Here is a 15,807-nt window from a genome sequence, read left to right as displayed (position 1 = left end):
TACGGAAGCAGCATGGAGTGCCGTAAACGCCGATCATCCATTGGGGGTGGATCCCAGGATTGAACCTATGATGCTATGTGGCAGTGTAGATCGTATAAGGGGTGAACGGTGATACATCATCGTACAAGGTAGCTTCTACCTAAAGCCTGGAGTACAAAGAAAGAGATATGCCGGTTACCAAAGAGTCCAATTTAGAATGCACTAATCCCTGTAATCCCAACTATAGCCGCGCTATCTAGTCTAGTGGAGCGCCTCTTACGTGGTACTTATACTAGAGATGTACTAGTTAGAGATCGAGTCGTGAATGTTCTAGGTTTTTCTCTCTTTTGGGCACTTTTGGCGTAAATAAGCGATAATCATAAAATGTAGAACGTACGCAAGTTCAGCCATCAAAATGAATCCAATTAAAAAGATCCAAATTAAAAAAAGGTCCATAGAGAAAGTACATGTAGTCAAAGTAGTCAAAATAGAAAAAACACTGAAACATCTCCAGATCCAGTTGGGACCTGACTGCATCCGTCCATTCCTCTATTTCCTCATTTCCCCATTTCCTCCTTTTCCCTCTCTCTTTTTCCCATCCCTGTGAATTCATGCTGTTTTCGTTTTACGCATTCAATCTGATTCCCTCTTATTCTTTTCCTATAGCAATTGGTCTCATACCTGGAAAACCCTATCAAATTACATTAAATCACTGATTTGCCTGATATCAAGATTGTGGATTCTTCCCCCTTCCGCAACCATCAACCTCATCGCATTGTTGACAGGTCCCTCATTGTGTCTGGGGAAGACCCATCTTAGTTATAGGGAAGAATCTTCCTACTAGCAATTGCATGCTAATTGCTTCTCATGGCGCTGTGACAGTTTGCAGTATGTGCTACCTTCCCCTCATTCTTTATCCGCTCCATTCTTCCTCCCTCCCACACCTTCAATATTGCCCGTCATGACTTTTCAAACTGATAATTGATCTAGTATGAACGACGTTGAGGTCGTCGATGAGATAAGCTTCCTTTCTCAGTACACTCGCGCCGCTGCTCTTCCAACACCTTACACAACTTCCCCTTTTTTGTACCACTAGTCTCCCCCGCCGAACCAGACATGGCTGAAATCGCCGGAAAACGACAACGAAGAAAGAGCCTGGGCGTGTTCAGTCCATCCCTCACTATATCAACCTCCCTCCGGCCTCCGCTCCATGACCGAACACCCTCGGATGATACTTTGACCCGAGACAAGAAAACCCGACGGAATTCTGGCTTCTTCGGCCGGGCTCACAGTCCCAACATAGGGTCCGATGGATTGAATAATCGCCGGCCAGGGACAGCAGGCTCTGACTCCCCCGGCTGGTCCGCATCCACACCCGTCATTGAGACCCCTCGCCCGCGGAGGAAATCGCTGCAGAAAAAGCGAACCTCGGTTTTTGGATCTCTGAGGTCATTACACTCATGGGAGGATGATGAACCTCTGAGTGCCTCCGTCGGCTCAGTGGCGGACGAGCAGACCACGGCCAGTCCCCGAAATGGGATCTGGTCATCTGCAATCCTCCACCACGGGGAGGTTCAGACGACTGGAGGCATGTGGAGGAAAAAGAGTCAATATTTGGTGCTTACGGATACCCACCTCATTCGCTTTAAGAACCAAGGCAAAGCCGCCGATGTCTTTGGTTCGATTCCCGCTTCTTATACCCGGGCTCCGGCTTCCCATCGCCAATCAGTGGCTTCAGTCAGTTCTCTGCAGGATATGCAAGTAATGGCATCCGGAGACGCATCTGCCGGAATCCCATTAAACAGCATAATTGCGGTCTATATGCTGGAAGATGCGCGATTATCTCCATCGGTCGAAGTGGCCTACCTCGATGAGCGCACACACAAAGCCACCTTGGTGCAAATGCAGACATCTGATCTGCAAGAATTGAACCTTTGGATGGTAGGCATTCGGCAAGCCGCGCAGATGGCTAGAGCAAATTCTCCAATGCCATTCAGCAGGGGATCGATTGAGTATGTAACTCGTATGCTAGAACACGAGCGAGATTATGACTCGGAGGCGTTCCGCATGTTCCGGGTCATTCAAATCGCGTCCAGCAAGTCAATCACCCGATCTTCCTCCGATGACCTGACCAAACTCTCGCCCACGGGCTGCTATCTTGCCATTGGCGCACATAAACTTCATCTGCTGCCCATGCAGAAGACAACCAATCGAGCATCGGTCGTATCTCTATCAGATTGGGAGGCTGGTACTTCCTTTGGTCTGATGAATCTGACTGGTCTCTCGATGGAGTACGGTGACGACAGCCTGCATCTTACCTTCAGGGTTCCTCTCAAGAAATCTTTCAATGTGTTCCTGGCCTCTGTTCATTCCGTTGAAGTCGCTTGTTGGATCCGACAACATACTGAGTACCTCCGTCCATTGTGGATAAGACAGCCGTACGAATTCGTTGTTCCGAAAGAATTGCAAAATGACGATAACTTCCCGCCTGTTGCTTTAGATGAAGATTATGGATGCTTTGACCGGACGCTGGTTGCCTACTCCGCCAGTTATGACATCGACACATCAAACATTCGGTACACAATCGACCAGGAATGCGAGGATGCTCCATGCTTCCGTCTCCTGAAACCTGCTTCCCCAAAAACCACACGGTACAACGCTCTAGAACTCATTGCGGTCATGCGCACCCTTCGCTATAATGAATTCTTCCGATCAATCTCGTTCCGCGGGGTCAATCTTGATGCATTGCAGGGCCTTTGTGATGTTCATGGAGTGGATTCCGACGTTCATCTCGACCGAGGAGGCGCCTCCGTGCACATTCCAGGCCAGGCGAATCTGACTGTTCTCTCGCAGGAAGTGCGTGCCTTAGCTCTGAAGAGCAAATGGTTGCGCCGGCTTGACTTCTCTTACTGCCTTACACGGATACCGACACCAACTCTCGACAAGGGTACTCGCGACCCAGGCTGTGGAATTCCAGAAGCGATTTTCCCCGTGTGCCGCCGAGAGTTGACCAGCGTGGACTGGGTTGTGCTCAACGGCATCAAGCTGGGTGAGTCGGATCTGGACTATCTCGTCGATGCGGCGTCCCAAAGACGTAGTCATCTGCGAGCTCTGGAGGTCGGGGACTGTGGATTATCTGTGCATGACCTAGATCTTCTTCTGTCGACTATCGTCGCACAAGAATCAACGCTGGAGGCGATCAACATATCAGGCGTGCAGGGCCGATTGAATCCCGACGTACTGCAGCAATACATTGGTTACTTCGGACAAATTCGCAAAATCAACCTATCTCGCATCTCACGGACGTCTGGCGCCGACCCCCTTATAACGGCCGAAATGCTGTTCAACTGGCGACTCGAAGAGCTGGCTCTCAGTCGCACGGTTGTGAACCGCGAGACCGTGGATGCCATTGCTACTTACCTGGCTAGCGATCGCTCTCGAAACCTCCGTGTGATTCGTCTTGATCAGTGCGGTCTGACCGGAGAAGACGTGGCTATGTTTATGCACTCAATGTCCGCTGGACCTGATGCCCCGCGCAGTCTCCACCTGCATGTCAACGAGAACCGCATTGACAACGGCTGCTCTCACGTTTTCAACGCTATTGCGAAGAATCAGACCCCCTCGCATCTGTCAATGCGCATGATTGATTTCAAGAAAGAAGACCATTTTCGTCAGCTGGTGGACTCAGTTCGGAAGAACAGCACCCTCAAGTTCCTGGATATCTCGAAGGCTTCCCTCCCATACGATGCTAGCCCTGAGACTTGCCGATCGTTGCAATTGATGCTCGAGGAGAATGATTGTCTTGAAGCTTTGGACATTAGCGGTGATAATGCGCACCTCGATGTTGCACGCTTCGGCATTGGTCTTAATCTTGCACTGACTGGCCTGAAGAAAAACACATCTCTAAAGGTACTGCGGATTGAACATCAGAAACTCGGTCTTCAGGGTGCGAATACGCTTGCTTCGGTCTTAGAAGAGAATGATTCGCTGCGTGAAGTACACTGTGAGAACAACGATATCAATCTGCAGTCCTTTACGGTGTTGGTCAACGGCCTTCGGTGCAACCGCTCCCTTCTCACTCTCTCCTGTATGGACCGGGATCGGGTCCTGTCGCTGGACAGAGTACGCCGAGAGGTTGACAATGTCCGATGGGAGGCTAGCAATAGCAACCAAACTTCCACAGCAAACTCGGTCCGTCGTTCTTTGTATGCAGCGATGAGCGTTGGTCAAGGGGGCAAGGGCACAAACTGAGCAAAACACCGCCGCCTAGTGTCGCCTCAGCCTTGGAAAACTCTCCATTCGCCAAACACAATGTTGAACTGGTCTTGCAGTCTCTGAACGATAGATGGGACAAGGAAGTCTCCCGGCTTAATCGATACCTCCTCCGCAACTACAACATAGCCCACGGAATTGAGGAAATTGATGATGCTGCCAGCGATGGACGGCCCGGAACAGCAGCGAGCCTGGGCACGATGCTTGACAATCTCAAATTCGACGTTTCCGTGTCGGCAGATGAGATCCGAACGCCGTCGCCACCAGACGAGTCTCCTGCTGCCATTCGACTCTCAGAGGCATCCGACACCCCATCCCACACGTCGTCCAACATCGAGCCCACCTCCGTCCAACCAAAGCGCCTTCCATCCAATAGCCGCCGCCCTCATACCGCTGCTGCAGCACAATTCACTCCATCCAGTCATGGCTCTTCATCCCCAACCTCTCGCCTAGCTCTCCCAGTGCCAGCCGTGCCCCCAACAGTCGGAAAAGCAGAGAGCGTCCGCAGTGCGCGCAGTTCTTCCAGCAACGCCTCAATAGGCGCCGGCAGTACGCGGAGCGCCTATGGCGTCGCCTCATCTACCCTAAGGGGTTTCCTCAGCGGCACCGCATTGAAGGAACGTCGTCGTGCAGATGCAGTGCGTCCCTCGCCTGTGTGCGTCAACAATGACAAACCGCCTCAGCTAGACTGGGCACCACCGAAGCTTGACTTGGGAGGGCTCCAGTAGCCTTATTTGCACCCATCAACAAGATACCTCCTCCCTTGTACAGAATCCTCCACACCTCGACCCAACACGAAACGAAGCCTGGCTCATGCAGCACATATATACGACAAGTCAGGTTTCGATTGCATAGCCTTGTTGATTTTCTCCCTGTGAATCATATTTTACTCCTTGACTCATAACTCATTGACCCCAAACGCCTATCCATTTCCTATTTCTCGAACCCGTCCAGTCGGCACTGATACCCTGGCGTTCCAATTTCTTTTTACAGACCGCATTCCCAGGCGTTCCATATTCATTGCTCGTTTCCGTTTTAATTCCATATGCCAATATTTCTCTTCCTAACGCAATGGATATCAGTCGATATCCAATCAACCATCGTATCCGTCTCATCGTCTTGGCATGTTGTTTGGCTCTCTTGCTCTTATTGGAAAATGTCCTTTCGCGTGTGGCGCTTGTGCTCGCATGGCTAATGTTTATTGGGGCTGCTGTTTGATATTTATGGTGTTTTCTTTGCGGTTTTTCCCTCGCTGGGGGGTTGAATACTGTTTGGATAACTAGGCATTAAAGCACTATTGCTCCTTTCCATTTGATTTCCTGGTTACGGTGAGACTGAGTAGTTTAGGCGTATCTTGTCTGGGACATTGCATGATAGGTAGATGCTATAAGATACACACCCTAGATATTCGTACGTCTTAAGATCCACGAAGAAAAGGGTCGATATGGATATATTTGTACTATTTGTACATACAGTTGAACCTGAACGCAAGAGATCCAACCAAAATGCAAACCAATCTATGTAAATAAAACTAACGCCAATGTATATCTGAGACCCAAATATAGTACAATGGGAGAGGAATTGATGTAATATGTTACAAAAGAAATTCCCATCTCACCCAATCCTCAATCCCGGACAAACCGTAGAAACCTGATCAGACATCACATCTTACAAGAATCCTGGTAAACAAGAATACCATGCTCACGATCCTTCTCATTCACCCGCTTCCGGTAGCGACGTCCGTTAGCAGTCCTGCTCTTCAAAATCGAGAAGAAACTTCCATTACTATCCACCACGTTCTTTCTCAACGCACTATTGCGCCGTGTCTTACACCCCCGCAGAACATCGTTACTCTCCCTTATACCAAGCTCCTTGAGCTCGTAGTCAACCGACCACTCATCCGTGTCAGTCATCCATGTCGGCCGAACCACCGGTTCTCCATTGACCTTGTTATGCACGACAAGTCTCATGCCGAGCACGTCCTGGTTGAGGCTGCCGAAGTCTTTGGGATCGCGCTTGGGTACGGTCTTGGTTCTGTCTGGCTTGACTGGTTCGGGATCAGGGAGCTCGAAGGAGGTATCGTATGCTTCTTCGTCGAATTCCTCCTCGCCCTCCTCCTTCGGGAAGAGTTGGTCTGCCAGGGATGGGAGGGAGGGATCCTCCTTTCGCAGGAAGGGTTCGGTTTCGATTGGCTGTTCGGCGGGATAGAGGGGATCATATTCGGTTGGTTTCTCTGCGTGGAGGGATTCGTTTTGGGCGAACTTATCCTCTGGGCCGAGGGCCTCAGTTTCCGAGTCCTCCTCTTCTCGATCGAGGGGTTCCTCATCGCCTACGGCTGCCTTCTCGTAGTCGGTCTCGACGAATTGATCCGGGTTCAAAAGGCGGTCCTGGATGGCATCGAAGTGGGCTTTGTTTGTGTTCTGGATGGCCTCGATTTCGTCGTTCGTGACGGGCTGCGCGACGATCTCCATGCAGGTGGTGTCGCCGTCCTTGCTCTCACGGGTCTCGAAGTGGAAACGCAAAGACTGTTTGGGATACCTCTCCGTTGCCTTGTCCATGACCTTCTCCCACAGGCCAAGACTCAGTTCGAATTCTCTGTCTCCGAGCACGGTGTTGGGCGAGGAATGTATGGCCTGATCCATCTCGGAGAGAGGGATGTATTGGAAACCGAAGATGCGTTCGATGTTGTGATACGCGACGAAGATACCGTCCATGCGGCCAATGCGTACTTGCAGGGAATACTTGAGGAAGGCAGCGCGGATCATGTCGAAGTATTCGCGTTCGAAAGACTCCCATTTGCCATATCGACGTCTGATCTCGTAGCCCATCCCGCGCTTGTGATCCGTGGATTCCATGCGGATTGAAACCGCCGCGCGTGTTTTCAAGTCGAACATGCCGGTACCTGGCAGTCTGGGATCGTAGGCATCGAGCTGCGATCGCATGAAGAATTTACCCGAGGTGCTGTAGTGGTATGACTCCGGGACGGCTGCTTCTTCCTCGGCAGTGATCTTGTTAGGATCACTGCGGCGGTAACGCTCAAACTGTTCCTTTGGCATCGTGAGTTGCTTCTCCATTGACTTGCCCAGGTTCATAAGAATATTGGCATAGTCGTATTCCTTGTCCGCATCAATGGCGTAAACATCCTCGTCCGCCTTGTAATGAAGGAACATGACAGCCGGCGCTCGAAGGATACGGGTGAAGCTCCGCGTAGGGTCCTCGTAGCCCCGACTGATTCTGTCAACGTTGACAGGCCGCCAGTCGGACAGAAGATAATGGAAATGAGAGAGAACTGAAGTCATGCTCGAGGACGAGCCGTAGTACTTCTTCCCATTTTCCCTCGTCATTTGGCAAGCCGTCACATCTTGGGAGGAGGTGATGTAAGGCTTCAACGTACCAAAGTCAAATTCCGTCACGGGCATGATCTGATCCAGGTAGGGGTCGAAATTGTAGACCAGAGTCCGAGGGTCACGTAGTTGGTAGACACCGGGACTGTCTGCTTTTAGTATACCAATCAATAAAATAGGGTAGACTCGACGACTCACTTGAAAAGCACTCGGTCAAGACCAAAGGCGACGCGTGGGACGGGAGGCAGTGGGGCTGGCACCGCTTGAGTGTAAAATTAGCCCACATTCAAGGGTCATATCAGAGCTCAAGACTCACCTTTTAAATGCAGCCTGCGGTCCGTTGAGGAAAGGGACCCGCTGCCATCGACGAAACGAGGGATTTCCTCCCCCTCCAACTTCTCCAGCTCCGCCTCGTCCAGCTCAGGATTATCCATGCGTCTCTTGCTGGCTTCCAATATTTGAGCCGCTACATTGCTAGTGGACTGCAAGTTGAAGGTGCGTTTCTTGGATCCACTGGCTGGTGGCGTATCTGTTGGGCCGTCTGTTGGAATCTCAGCTTCTGGTTGACTCCCTTCCTCCTTATCCTCAGCCACTTTCCCTTGTCCGTCTTCATCCGTTGGTATCGCCTTTTGTTGAAGGGCGTTGATTTTTTCTGCTTCCACTCGTGCTGCTTCTGACGGGGCTGCCTTTGATGGTGCCTCTGATGGTGCGGCATCCGATGGTACTACCCCTGACTGCGTTGCTTCGGCCTTCTCTATTTCCAACCTCACTGCTTCAGTGAGGGTGATGTCTCTGTTGGCTAACATTGACGTCTTGAACTTGCGGTAGTCCGAGCTGAACCTGTATTTGTAATTTTTTCTTTGTGAGATAGACATCCGAGCCCACTTGGAAGCAGTAATCCGCGCCGGTTTGGGTCGCAAGGGCTGAGGCTTCTGGGGTTCGGAAGAGACAGCATCTTTTGTCTCTGAAATCTGACCCTATAGCACACACTCTGTCAGGACTTGATCGCACGTTGCAATTTGGAGCGAAGGACATACATTGGGCGGTGGCACTGAAGGCTCGGTCGACGCGTCAAATGAATTGGCCGTCGGCTCGGTTTCACCTGCATTGGTACGGAGTGCAGATATACGGTGAAACTGGCGCAAACTGGGCGCGCCGGGGCGCGCTAGACAAGATAGACAAACATGTCGGCTTAGAGGGCCTGACACAGACCGCAAATAGGTCCGAAGCATTCAGGTCAACTTTCGACAAATGACTTGGGAAAGGGTATATAGAATTCCCCAAAATGTAAGTTGAATCGAGAAATTAGAGAATTCAGCGTCAATAAGCCACCGGGGCGAACATTGGGAATTGCCTCTCCGGGATTTTTTTCTGCCGGAAGATTGGGGTCACCGCTTTGTTATCTGAGTGCCTGGGTGCCTCAGGTGTTGATATCTGATATCGAAGAGAAAATAGTTATAGTGTAGGATAGTATAGTATAGTATAATATAGTGGAAGGATGGATATTTCTTTTTAGTCTTCATTTCTGTCCATACTCTGCTTCAATTGAAAATGTACAGTGCTATTTTATTTGATTAAAAGAAATTCTTATCTCTCTAAGACTTAATTGTACGGAGTGATTCGTCTGCAATTGTATAGAGTCCTGTACTCTTATCTAGCCTTGACACCATAATATAAGATATATAGAATCAATCCTAAACTGTCAAATCCATTTCAAATCCATTGCATCAATTTAGATCCCTTGAAGTACAACTATAAAATATTTGCCTCCAAAATGGGTAGACATTCTGGGGTCGGAGAAACACCCAGCCGGGCAGAAAAAAAGTTGAAAGTTTAACATCTTCGAACTTCCCATTCCCCCATACAACCTTGGAAGTTGCTTCTCAGGTCTCTGTGAGGTGAGTAAAGTGTTGGTTTCCTTATTATCAAGCCTTTCCCAGTTGTTCAACCCGTTCCATTGTTCTATGACTCACTTTCCATGATGGAGGGGCACCTACACATACCCCGCGGAGGCCTCTATATACTGACACCACCATAGTCGAGACGCTTCTCCAACCATGGCCTCCGAACAATTGCGCATCCTCATTGTCGGCAATGGTGGCCGTGAGCATGCCTTCGCCTGGAAGCTCAGCGAGTCTCCCTTGGTCGACATTATCTATGTCGCTCCCGGAAACGGTGGCACGGGCATGGGCACCAACAGCAAGATCACCAATGCCAATGTCAAGGGCGACGACTACCCCGGACTCGTAGCTTTTGCGCAGAAGAACCAGGTGAACCTCGTGGTGCCAGGCCCTGAGGCACCTCTCGTTGATGGCATCCAGGGTTATTTCCAGGCTGGTGAGTCACTCATGCCATTTTTTTTTTCTTTTCTTTTCTTTTCTTTTCTTTTCTTTTCGGCCCTTGTTGCTTCTCTTTCCTTTGCCAATTGCTTTGAATAATTTTAACAATGTCCTCTAAAAACAGTCGGCATTCGATGCTTCGGTCCCTCCAAGGCTGCTGCCCGCATGGAGGGCTCCAAGACCTTCTCCAAGGACTTCATGCAGCGTCACCAGATTCCCACAGCCGAATTCGGAAACTTCTCTGACTACGAGTCCGCAAGTCGCTACCTCGACTCTGTATCGCACAACGTGGTAATCAAGGCAGATGGCCTGGCTGGTGGTAAGGGTGTGATCATGCCCACTACCAAGGAGGAGGCCCAAAAGGCCTTGAAGGAAATGATGCTGGACCACCAGTTCGGCAAGGCTGGTGATGAGGTCGTGATTGAGGAGTACTTGGAGGGTGATGAGCTGAGTATCCTCACTTTCAGTGACGGTTATACTATTCGCTCGCTTCCTCCAGCCCAGGACCACAAGCGCATCTTCGATGGCGACCAGGGCCCCAATACTGGTGGTATGGGCTGCTATGCGCCTACGCGTATTGCGCCAAAGGAGGTTGTGGATGAGATTGACCGAACCATCATTCAGCCTTCTGTTGACGGAATGCGAAAGGATGGTACGTTTGATTGGAATATACATTCCCAAAGCATGTTTCTGATCCTGTCTAGGCTTCCCCTTCGTTGGTATCTTGTTTACCGGTCTCATGATGACCAAGAACGGACCCAAGGTTCTTGAATACAACGTCCGCGGTGGAGACCCAGAGACCCAAACTCTCTTGCCCCTGCTCAGCAAGGACACCGATCTTGCACAGATCATGGTGGCCTGTGCTGACCACTGGCTGGACGGTGTCTCGATCAAGGTCGAGCCCAATTTCTCCACCACCGTCATTGCTGTTGCTGGCGGCTATCCCAACGCTTACGCCAAGGGCAAGGCCATCACTCTGGCCCCCGAGCCTGCTGGAACCCTCATCTTCCACGCTGGCACAACTCTGTCTGGCAACGAGTTGCAAAGCTCTGGAGGGCGTGTGATTGCCTCCACGGCCACCGCCTCCACCCTTGAGGAGGCTGTTGCCAAGAGCTACGAGGGTATCAAGACCATCAGCTTTGAGGACATGTTCTACCGCAAGGATATTGCCCACCGCGCGTTCCGCCAGACCGCCAACACCTCACTCACCTACGCCCAGGCCGGTGTCTCCATCGACGCCGGAAACGAGCTCGTCAACCAGATCAAGAGCTCCGTCCGCCGCACTAAGCGCCCTGGCACTGACGCCGTCATCGGCGGCTTCGGTGGCCTCTTCTCTTTGCCCGCTGCCAACTCCGCCTACCACCCTCACTCGCCAACCCTAATCGGAGCCATTGACGGAGTCGGCACCAAGCTCAAGATCGCCCACTCCGTCGGCATCCACGACACCGTTGGTATCGACCTCGTCGCCATGAACGTCAACGATCTCGTCGTCCAGGGTGCCGAGCCCCTCTTCTTCCTGGACTGCTACTCCTGCGGTCACCTTGACGTGCCCACCGCTGCGGCCTTTGTCAACGGTGTTGCCGAGGGCTGCGTCCAAGCCGGCTGCGCCCTGATCGGCGGTGAGACCGCCGAGATGCCGGGCCTCTTCGTCGACGACTCCTACGACGCCGTCGGTGCCGCCGTCGGTGCTATCAACACCACAGGCGACAACGCTCGTGCCATCCTCCCCCACACAGAAAACATGCGCTCCGGCGATGTCCTTCTCGCTCTCGCCTCGTCCGGCCCTCACTCAAACGGCTACTCCCTCGTCCGGAAGATCGTCGAGCGTGCCGGCCTGAGCTACACCGACACCGCACCTTTCTCCATGCCCGGTCTTGACGCGGGCGTCTCCGTCGGCCGTGCCCTCCTCACCCCTACCCGCATCTACGTCAAGTCCATTCTCAGCGCACTGAACGCCCACGGCTCTGCTATCAAGGGTCTCGCTCATATCACCGGCGGTGGTCTCACTGAGAACATCCCCCGCATGCTCCCCGATTCCCTCACTGCTCAGGTTGACGTTAGCACCTGGGCCCAGCCTTCTGTCTTCACTTGGCTCCAGCGTGCCGGTAACGTCTCCTCTGTCGAGATGGCTCGTGCCTTCAACTGCGGTGTTGGTATGATTATTGCCGTCGACCCTGCCTCTGAGGCCGCCGTCCGTCAGACCTTCGAGGCTGCTGGTGAGTCTGTTTACCGCGTTGGTGAGCTGCGTGCTCGCGCCGAGGGCGAAGAGGGCTGTGTGCTGTCTGGACTTGAGTCTTGGTCTGCGTAAATATCTACGATATCGACGATAAAAATTTTATATTGATATGTTGATGCGTGATGCTTTATTATATGGAGAAAATGATTTGCCTGGGTTATCTATCTTATAAATTTTTTCTTTTTATTACTGCTTCTTTCTTGTTCTTCGTATTCCCCGTCTTCCTTCTCTGCTTGGCCCTGTCCATCAAATATATCGCTTTTGGATGTGTCCAGAACTAACGCCAGTTTTCCTACATGCATGAAATTCATATATACTGGCAAGAATCCCATTCTACATATACACCGTGTGCTATGACCCTTGATACTCCGATCCTTCCTTTTATGCCAACAGGGTAACTCCCTCCACCTTTCCCAGATGAAGGTCAAATACTCTCCAACACTGCCTGTCCGCAGTAGGTCCATATCCTAATGCGGCAAAGACCTAATGATTCCATCTGTCGACCGAGACTGGAACCAGGAAAGCTACTGCCACCCAAACACCAGCCAGAAAGAAATGAGAACTGGCACTTCCTATTCGAAAAGATCACCGAACCGCAAGACATTTCATGTACCGCTTCCCATGGAGGGTGTCCGCCAGCACCCGCCAAACGCTGTCCAACCATCAGATTCTAGAAGCTGACAATATCCTCTCCACACACAAGAGGCAGACCATGGCAAGATCGCAGAGACGAAGAACTGAACTCACTCAAATACGGGAGCTTATTAGTACGGCCCTTCAAGCTCTTCTCTCCTTACATACCTCCTATCCTGGGGGAGTCGGCTTCCAGTGCATACCCAATGCACAATCCAACTACGGCAGAACTTTGGCTCGTTGAGTCTATGCCTGTCTTTCCTCATCTCTTCCTATCGCTTTCACCTCAGTCGACTCTCACCTAGCCTTTTCACTAAACCTCCTTCCCCTTACATCTCTCTATATTTAAACCTCTCTACCTGAATCCCTTTCCCATCCCTTCTGCTATAAACCTACTCGATTCTGCACGTGGTGCCATTTTCAGACTCCACGGCAGCGACAGTCAGCGGACAATGAGGATGAGACTATGACTATCATCACTGCGATCAAGGCCAATCAACCACTATGTCACCCAATAATACATTCAAACCACCACCAGGGGCTTTACCCTGGAGCAAAGGGACGTCATGGCCCAGATGATTCAGGAAGCCGTAGCCAACGCGCTCGCCAACATGGCAGGACTGGATAACCCAGGTCCCCCAGGTCCCCCAGGCCCACCTGGTCCACCTGGTCCCAATGGTCAGCTTGCTACCCCTGATGCCTCTTGGAAAATCTCGGAAATAGGCTGCTTTGACCCAGACAACAAAGCCACCACCACGATCCGTTCTATCAATCACATCAATCACTACACCGATGTCTATTCATGGGCTGACCATTTGAGGGACATCGCCCAACTCAAGTCCGAAGAAGTTGTACGCTCACACATGAGTTACTCTTTGAAAAATAAAGCCACCAACTAGACCAAGTTCACCTTCGAGACCAACGGCTACAAACACGTAGGTCCCAAGCTCCGAGAAACCCCAGGATCCCAAACCCAGGACTCCGCCGGTAGCCCCGGACCGGCCAACCCAATACTGGACGTCACACCAATTCACAGCTAACAATCCTCAGTCGGGCTGTATTAATGGAACGCCCAGCCAAGCTACGCAGAACAGCTGGAACCGGACCGGGAACTATGATCCCTCCGTTCATTCAGTCCTCTCTCCAATCTGACGACTGATGGGCAAAATTGCATTATGGGAAGCAAGCGGCGAAAGTTTCTCCCTTATCTATTGTTTAGGATTGATTTATCCAGTGGAATTCTTGGATTAGTATCCAAGAATTACAAGCAGAGGGATCCTGTCAGGGTCCGAACCAAGATCATTCATTAAACTTGGGGGGGCAGAATCCGGGAAAGTATAAGTATCCCGAACTTTCCCTCACAAGTCCAGCGTGCTTGTGAAGACGAGGATGTCCGCCATGGCCGGGAGTGGCTGAAGACCATTGGCAGACGAGCCCTTCAGTCTCCTTCACCTCGTAAGAGGCTGCCAATAAGATTCCGAGAATCAGAGGTCCTAGGGTAACCTGGGGCCTGGTATATCTTTCCGCCTACTATACCTTGCCGAAGACTTTCTCTTGCTTCTTGCTTGTGTTTTAGTATGACTCAATTTACTGTCTGTTGGAACAGTGAGGTTGAAAAGAAGAGAGGGGTGGGGGAGGGGGTGAGGAGTGACAGTTTATATATAAGCATTTGATAGCAGAGACGAAGGTCAACGAGTTATGTGTTATTCAGAACATCTCTGATCTTTCCTCACGTTCGTTCTATTTGACTTCAAGGTATCTCTCCGAGACATTCAGCTTCCATCAAACCTTCAGTCCTCTGGCAAGAAGTAGCAGAAATGGTTGCGTGGATCGTGATGGATACGAATTCCCGACAATGTCCACTTGACAAGTAAGCAAGCTCTCCTTCCACTGCACTGCTATTCCATACTGCCTTACTGACTTAAAGAAGACGTTTGTTGGCATCACAGGATGCAGGAGAGATTTACTTCACGTTGGCCGAATATAAACAGGCATAGAAATCAGCTCGACATGTCAATTCTCGTCAAGAAGAGTCCCATGGGCCCGTTTCTAAACGTACCACAGGAAAGTCGGTTCCAGAATCGAGTTCGAGCGCGGGATATAATGCACGTCTCCCAGGACTAGGGCTGGGATCTGTCACAATGATGGTCATGTACATCTAGTCCTGTTTCTAGTTATTGACTGAAGTACTGGAATATTCTGCACCCAGTAACGTCTGTCCTAGCTGTGGTTCTCTCCCCCTCTGTATATATCTAGTAGTTACAAAGACACAAGATGCTGTATATATACCCAGGTAGGTTTCCACAGAAAGCAGCCAGAGAGTATCTACCTAGATAGGTAGTAATATCAAAGGAATGAGTATCCATTAGATGCTAAGTATCGTCACAGACTGGGCGAGCAGAGGAAAAGAGTAGATCAAGATACACACCCAATGCGTGCCATTTTATCTCGTCAGCCTACATATTCCTAGAATATCAACATGGACTGATCGAATGACAGTACAATAATCATGGCAAAGTAGTTTTTAGTAGACTTTCCTAGAGTCTTTTTGTTGTCTTCTCGGATGCGTCTTGTAGATGTTGGACATAAAGACACTCAACAAGCGTTGAACCAGCGTTTCTAGCAGAATACAAGGAACCAGTGGAATATTTGTAGTCAAAGTCACGTTAAAAGCTACGGACAAGGGCAATTTAGTTCAAGACAACGCAAGGGGCTAGAACAAAGACGTAGAAGACGTAGAAAAGGACAACGCAACCTAATCCCTATAGCCAACCAACTCCATATACATCCTTGCCCTACAGGTACACTGTTGTCGCCGCATCGCCAGAGACCCGTCCAGGCAAAACAATCAGAGAGGTGGACGGGACAGCGGATTCGAATGAGGAAAAAGGGAAAAAATGGAGTAAAGGTGAAATGGTTCAAAGCAGAAATGGATGGATAGAGATCGAGTAAAGAGTAAGGTAAAGAGTAACAAAAAGAAAACGACCGACTCTATTCCACTAAA

The 15,807-nt window shown here is 50.6% G+C and overlaps 4 protein-coding genes across 4 annotated transcripts; 3 read left to right on the top strand and 1 right to left on the bottom strand.

Annotated features, from left to right (window-relative positions):
• Window positions 1–1,095: 1,095 nt before the first annotated feature.
• Window positions 1,096–4,979, top strand: N7489_003154 (uncharacterized protein; the record flags this gene model as incomplete). Its single annotated transcript, XM_056708909.1, has 2 exons — window positions 1,096–4,184; window positions 4,250–4,979. The coding sequence occupies 2 exons, from the start codon at window positions 1,096–1,098 to the stop codon at window positions 4,977–4,979; spliced, it is 3,819 nt and encodes a 1,272-aa protein (XP_056573211.1).
• Window positions 4,980–5,912: 933 nt separating this feature from the next.
• Window positions 5,913–8,827, bottom strand: N7489_003153 (Pet127 family protein; the record flags this gene model as incomplete). Its single annotated transcript, XM_056708908.1, has 4 exons — window positions 5,913–7,740; window positions 7,794–7,857; window positions 7,912–8,572; window positions 8,633–8,827. The coding sequence occupies 4 exons, from the start codon at window positions 8,825–8,827 to the stop codon at window positions 5,913–5,915; spliced, it is 2,748 nt and encodes a 915-aa protein (XP_056573210.1).
• An 825-nt stretch (window positions 8,828–9,652) lies between these two features.
• Window positions 9,653–12,242, top strand: ade1 (bifunctional aminoimidazole ribotide synthase/glycinamide ribotide synthase; the record flags this gene model as incomplete). The annotated part of the gene is made up of 3 exons (XM_056708907.1): window positions 9,653–9,932; window positions 10,059–10,586; window positions 10,639–12,242. 3 exons carry the CDS (start codon window positions 9,653–9,655, stop codon window positions 12,240–12,242), a joined length of 2,412 nt encoding a protein of 803 aa, XP_056573209.1.
• Window positions 12,243–13,369: 1,127 nt separating this feature from the next.
• On the top strand, window positions 13,370–13,702 carry N7489_003151 (uncharacterized protein; the record flags this gene model as incomplete). The annotated part of the gene is made up of 1 exon (XM_056708906.1): window positions 13,370–13,702. One exon carries the CDS (start codon window positions 13,370–13,372, stop codon window positions 13,700–13,702), a length of 333 nt encoding a protein of 110 aa, XP_056573208.1.
• Between the last annotated feature and the right edge of the window lie 2,105 nt (window positions 13,703–15,807).

This window comes from Penicillium chrysogenum, assembly GCF_028827035.1.
Source record: "Penicillium chrysogenum strain IBT 35668 chromosome Unknown utg000001l_segment0_segment0, whole genome shotgun sequence".
Lineage (NCBI taxonomy): Eukaryota > Fungi > Ascomycota > Eurotiomycetes > Eurotiales > Aspergillaceae > Penicillium > Penicillium chrysogenum.
This window is presented reverse-complemented; position numbering and strand designations above follow the sequence as displayed.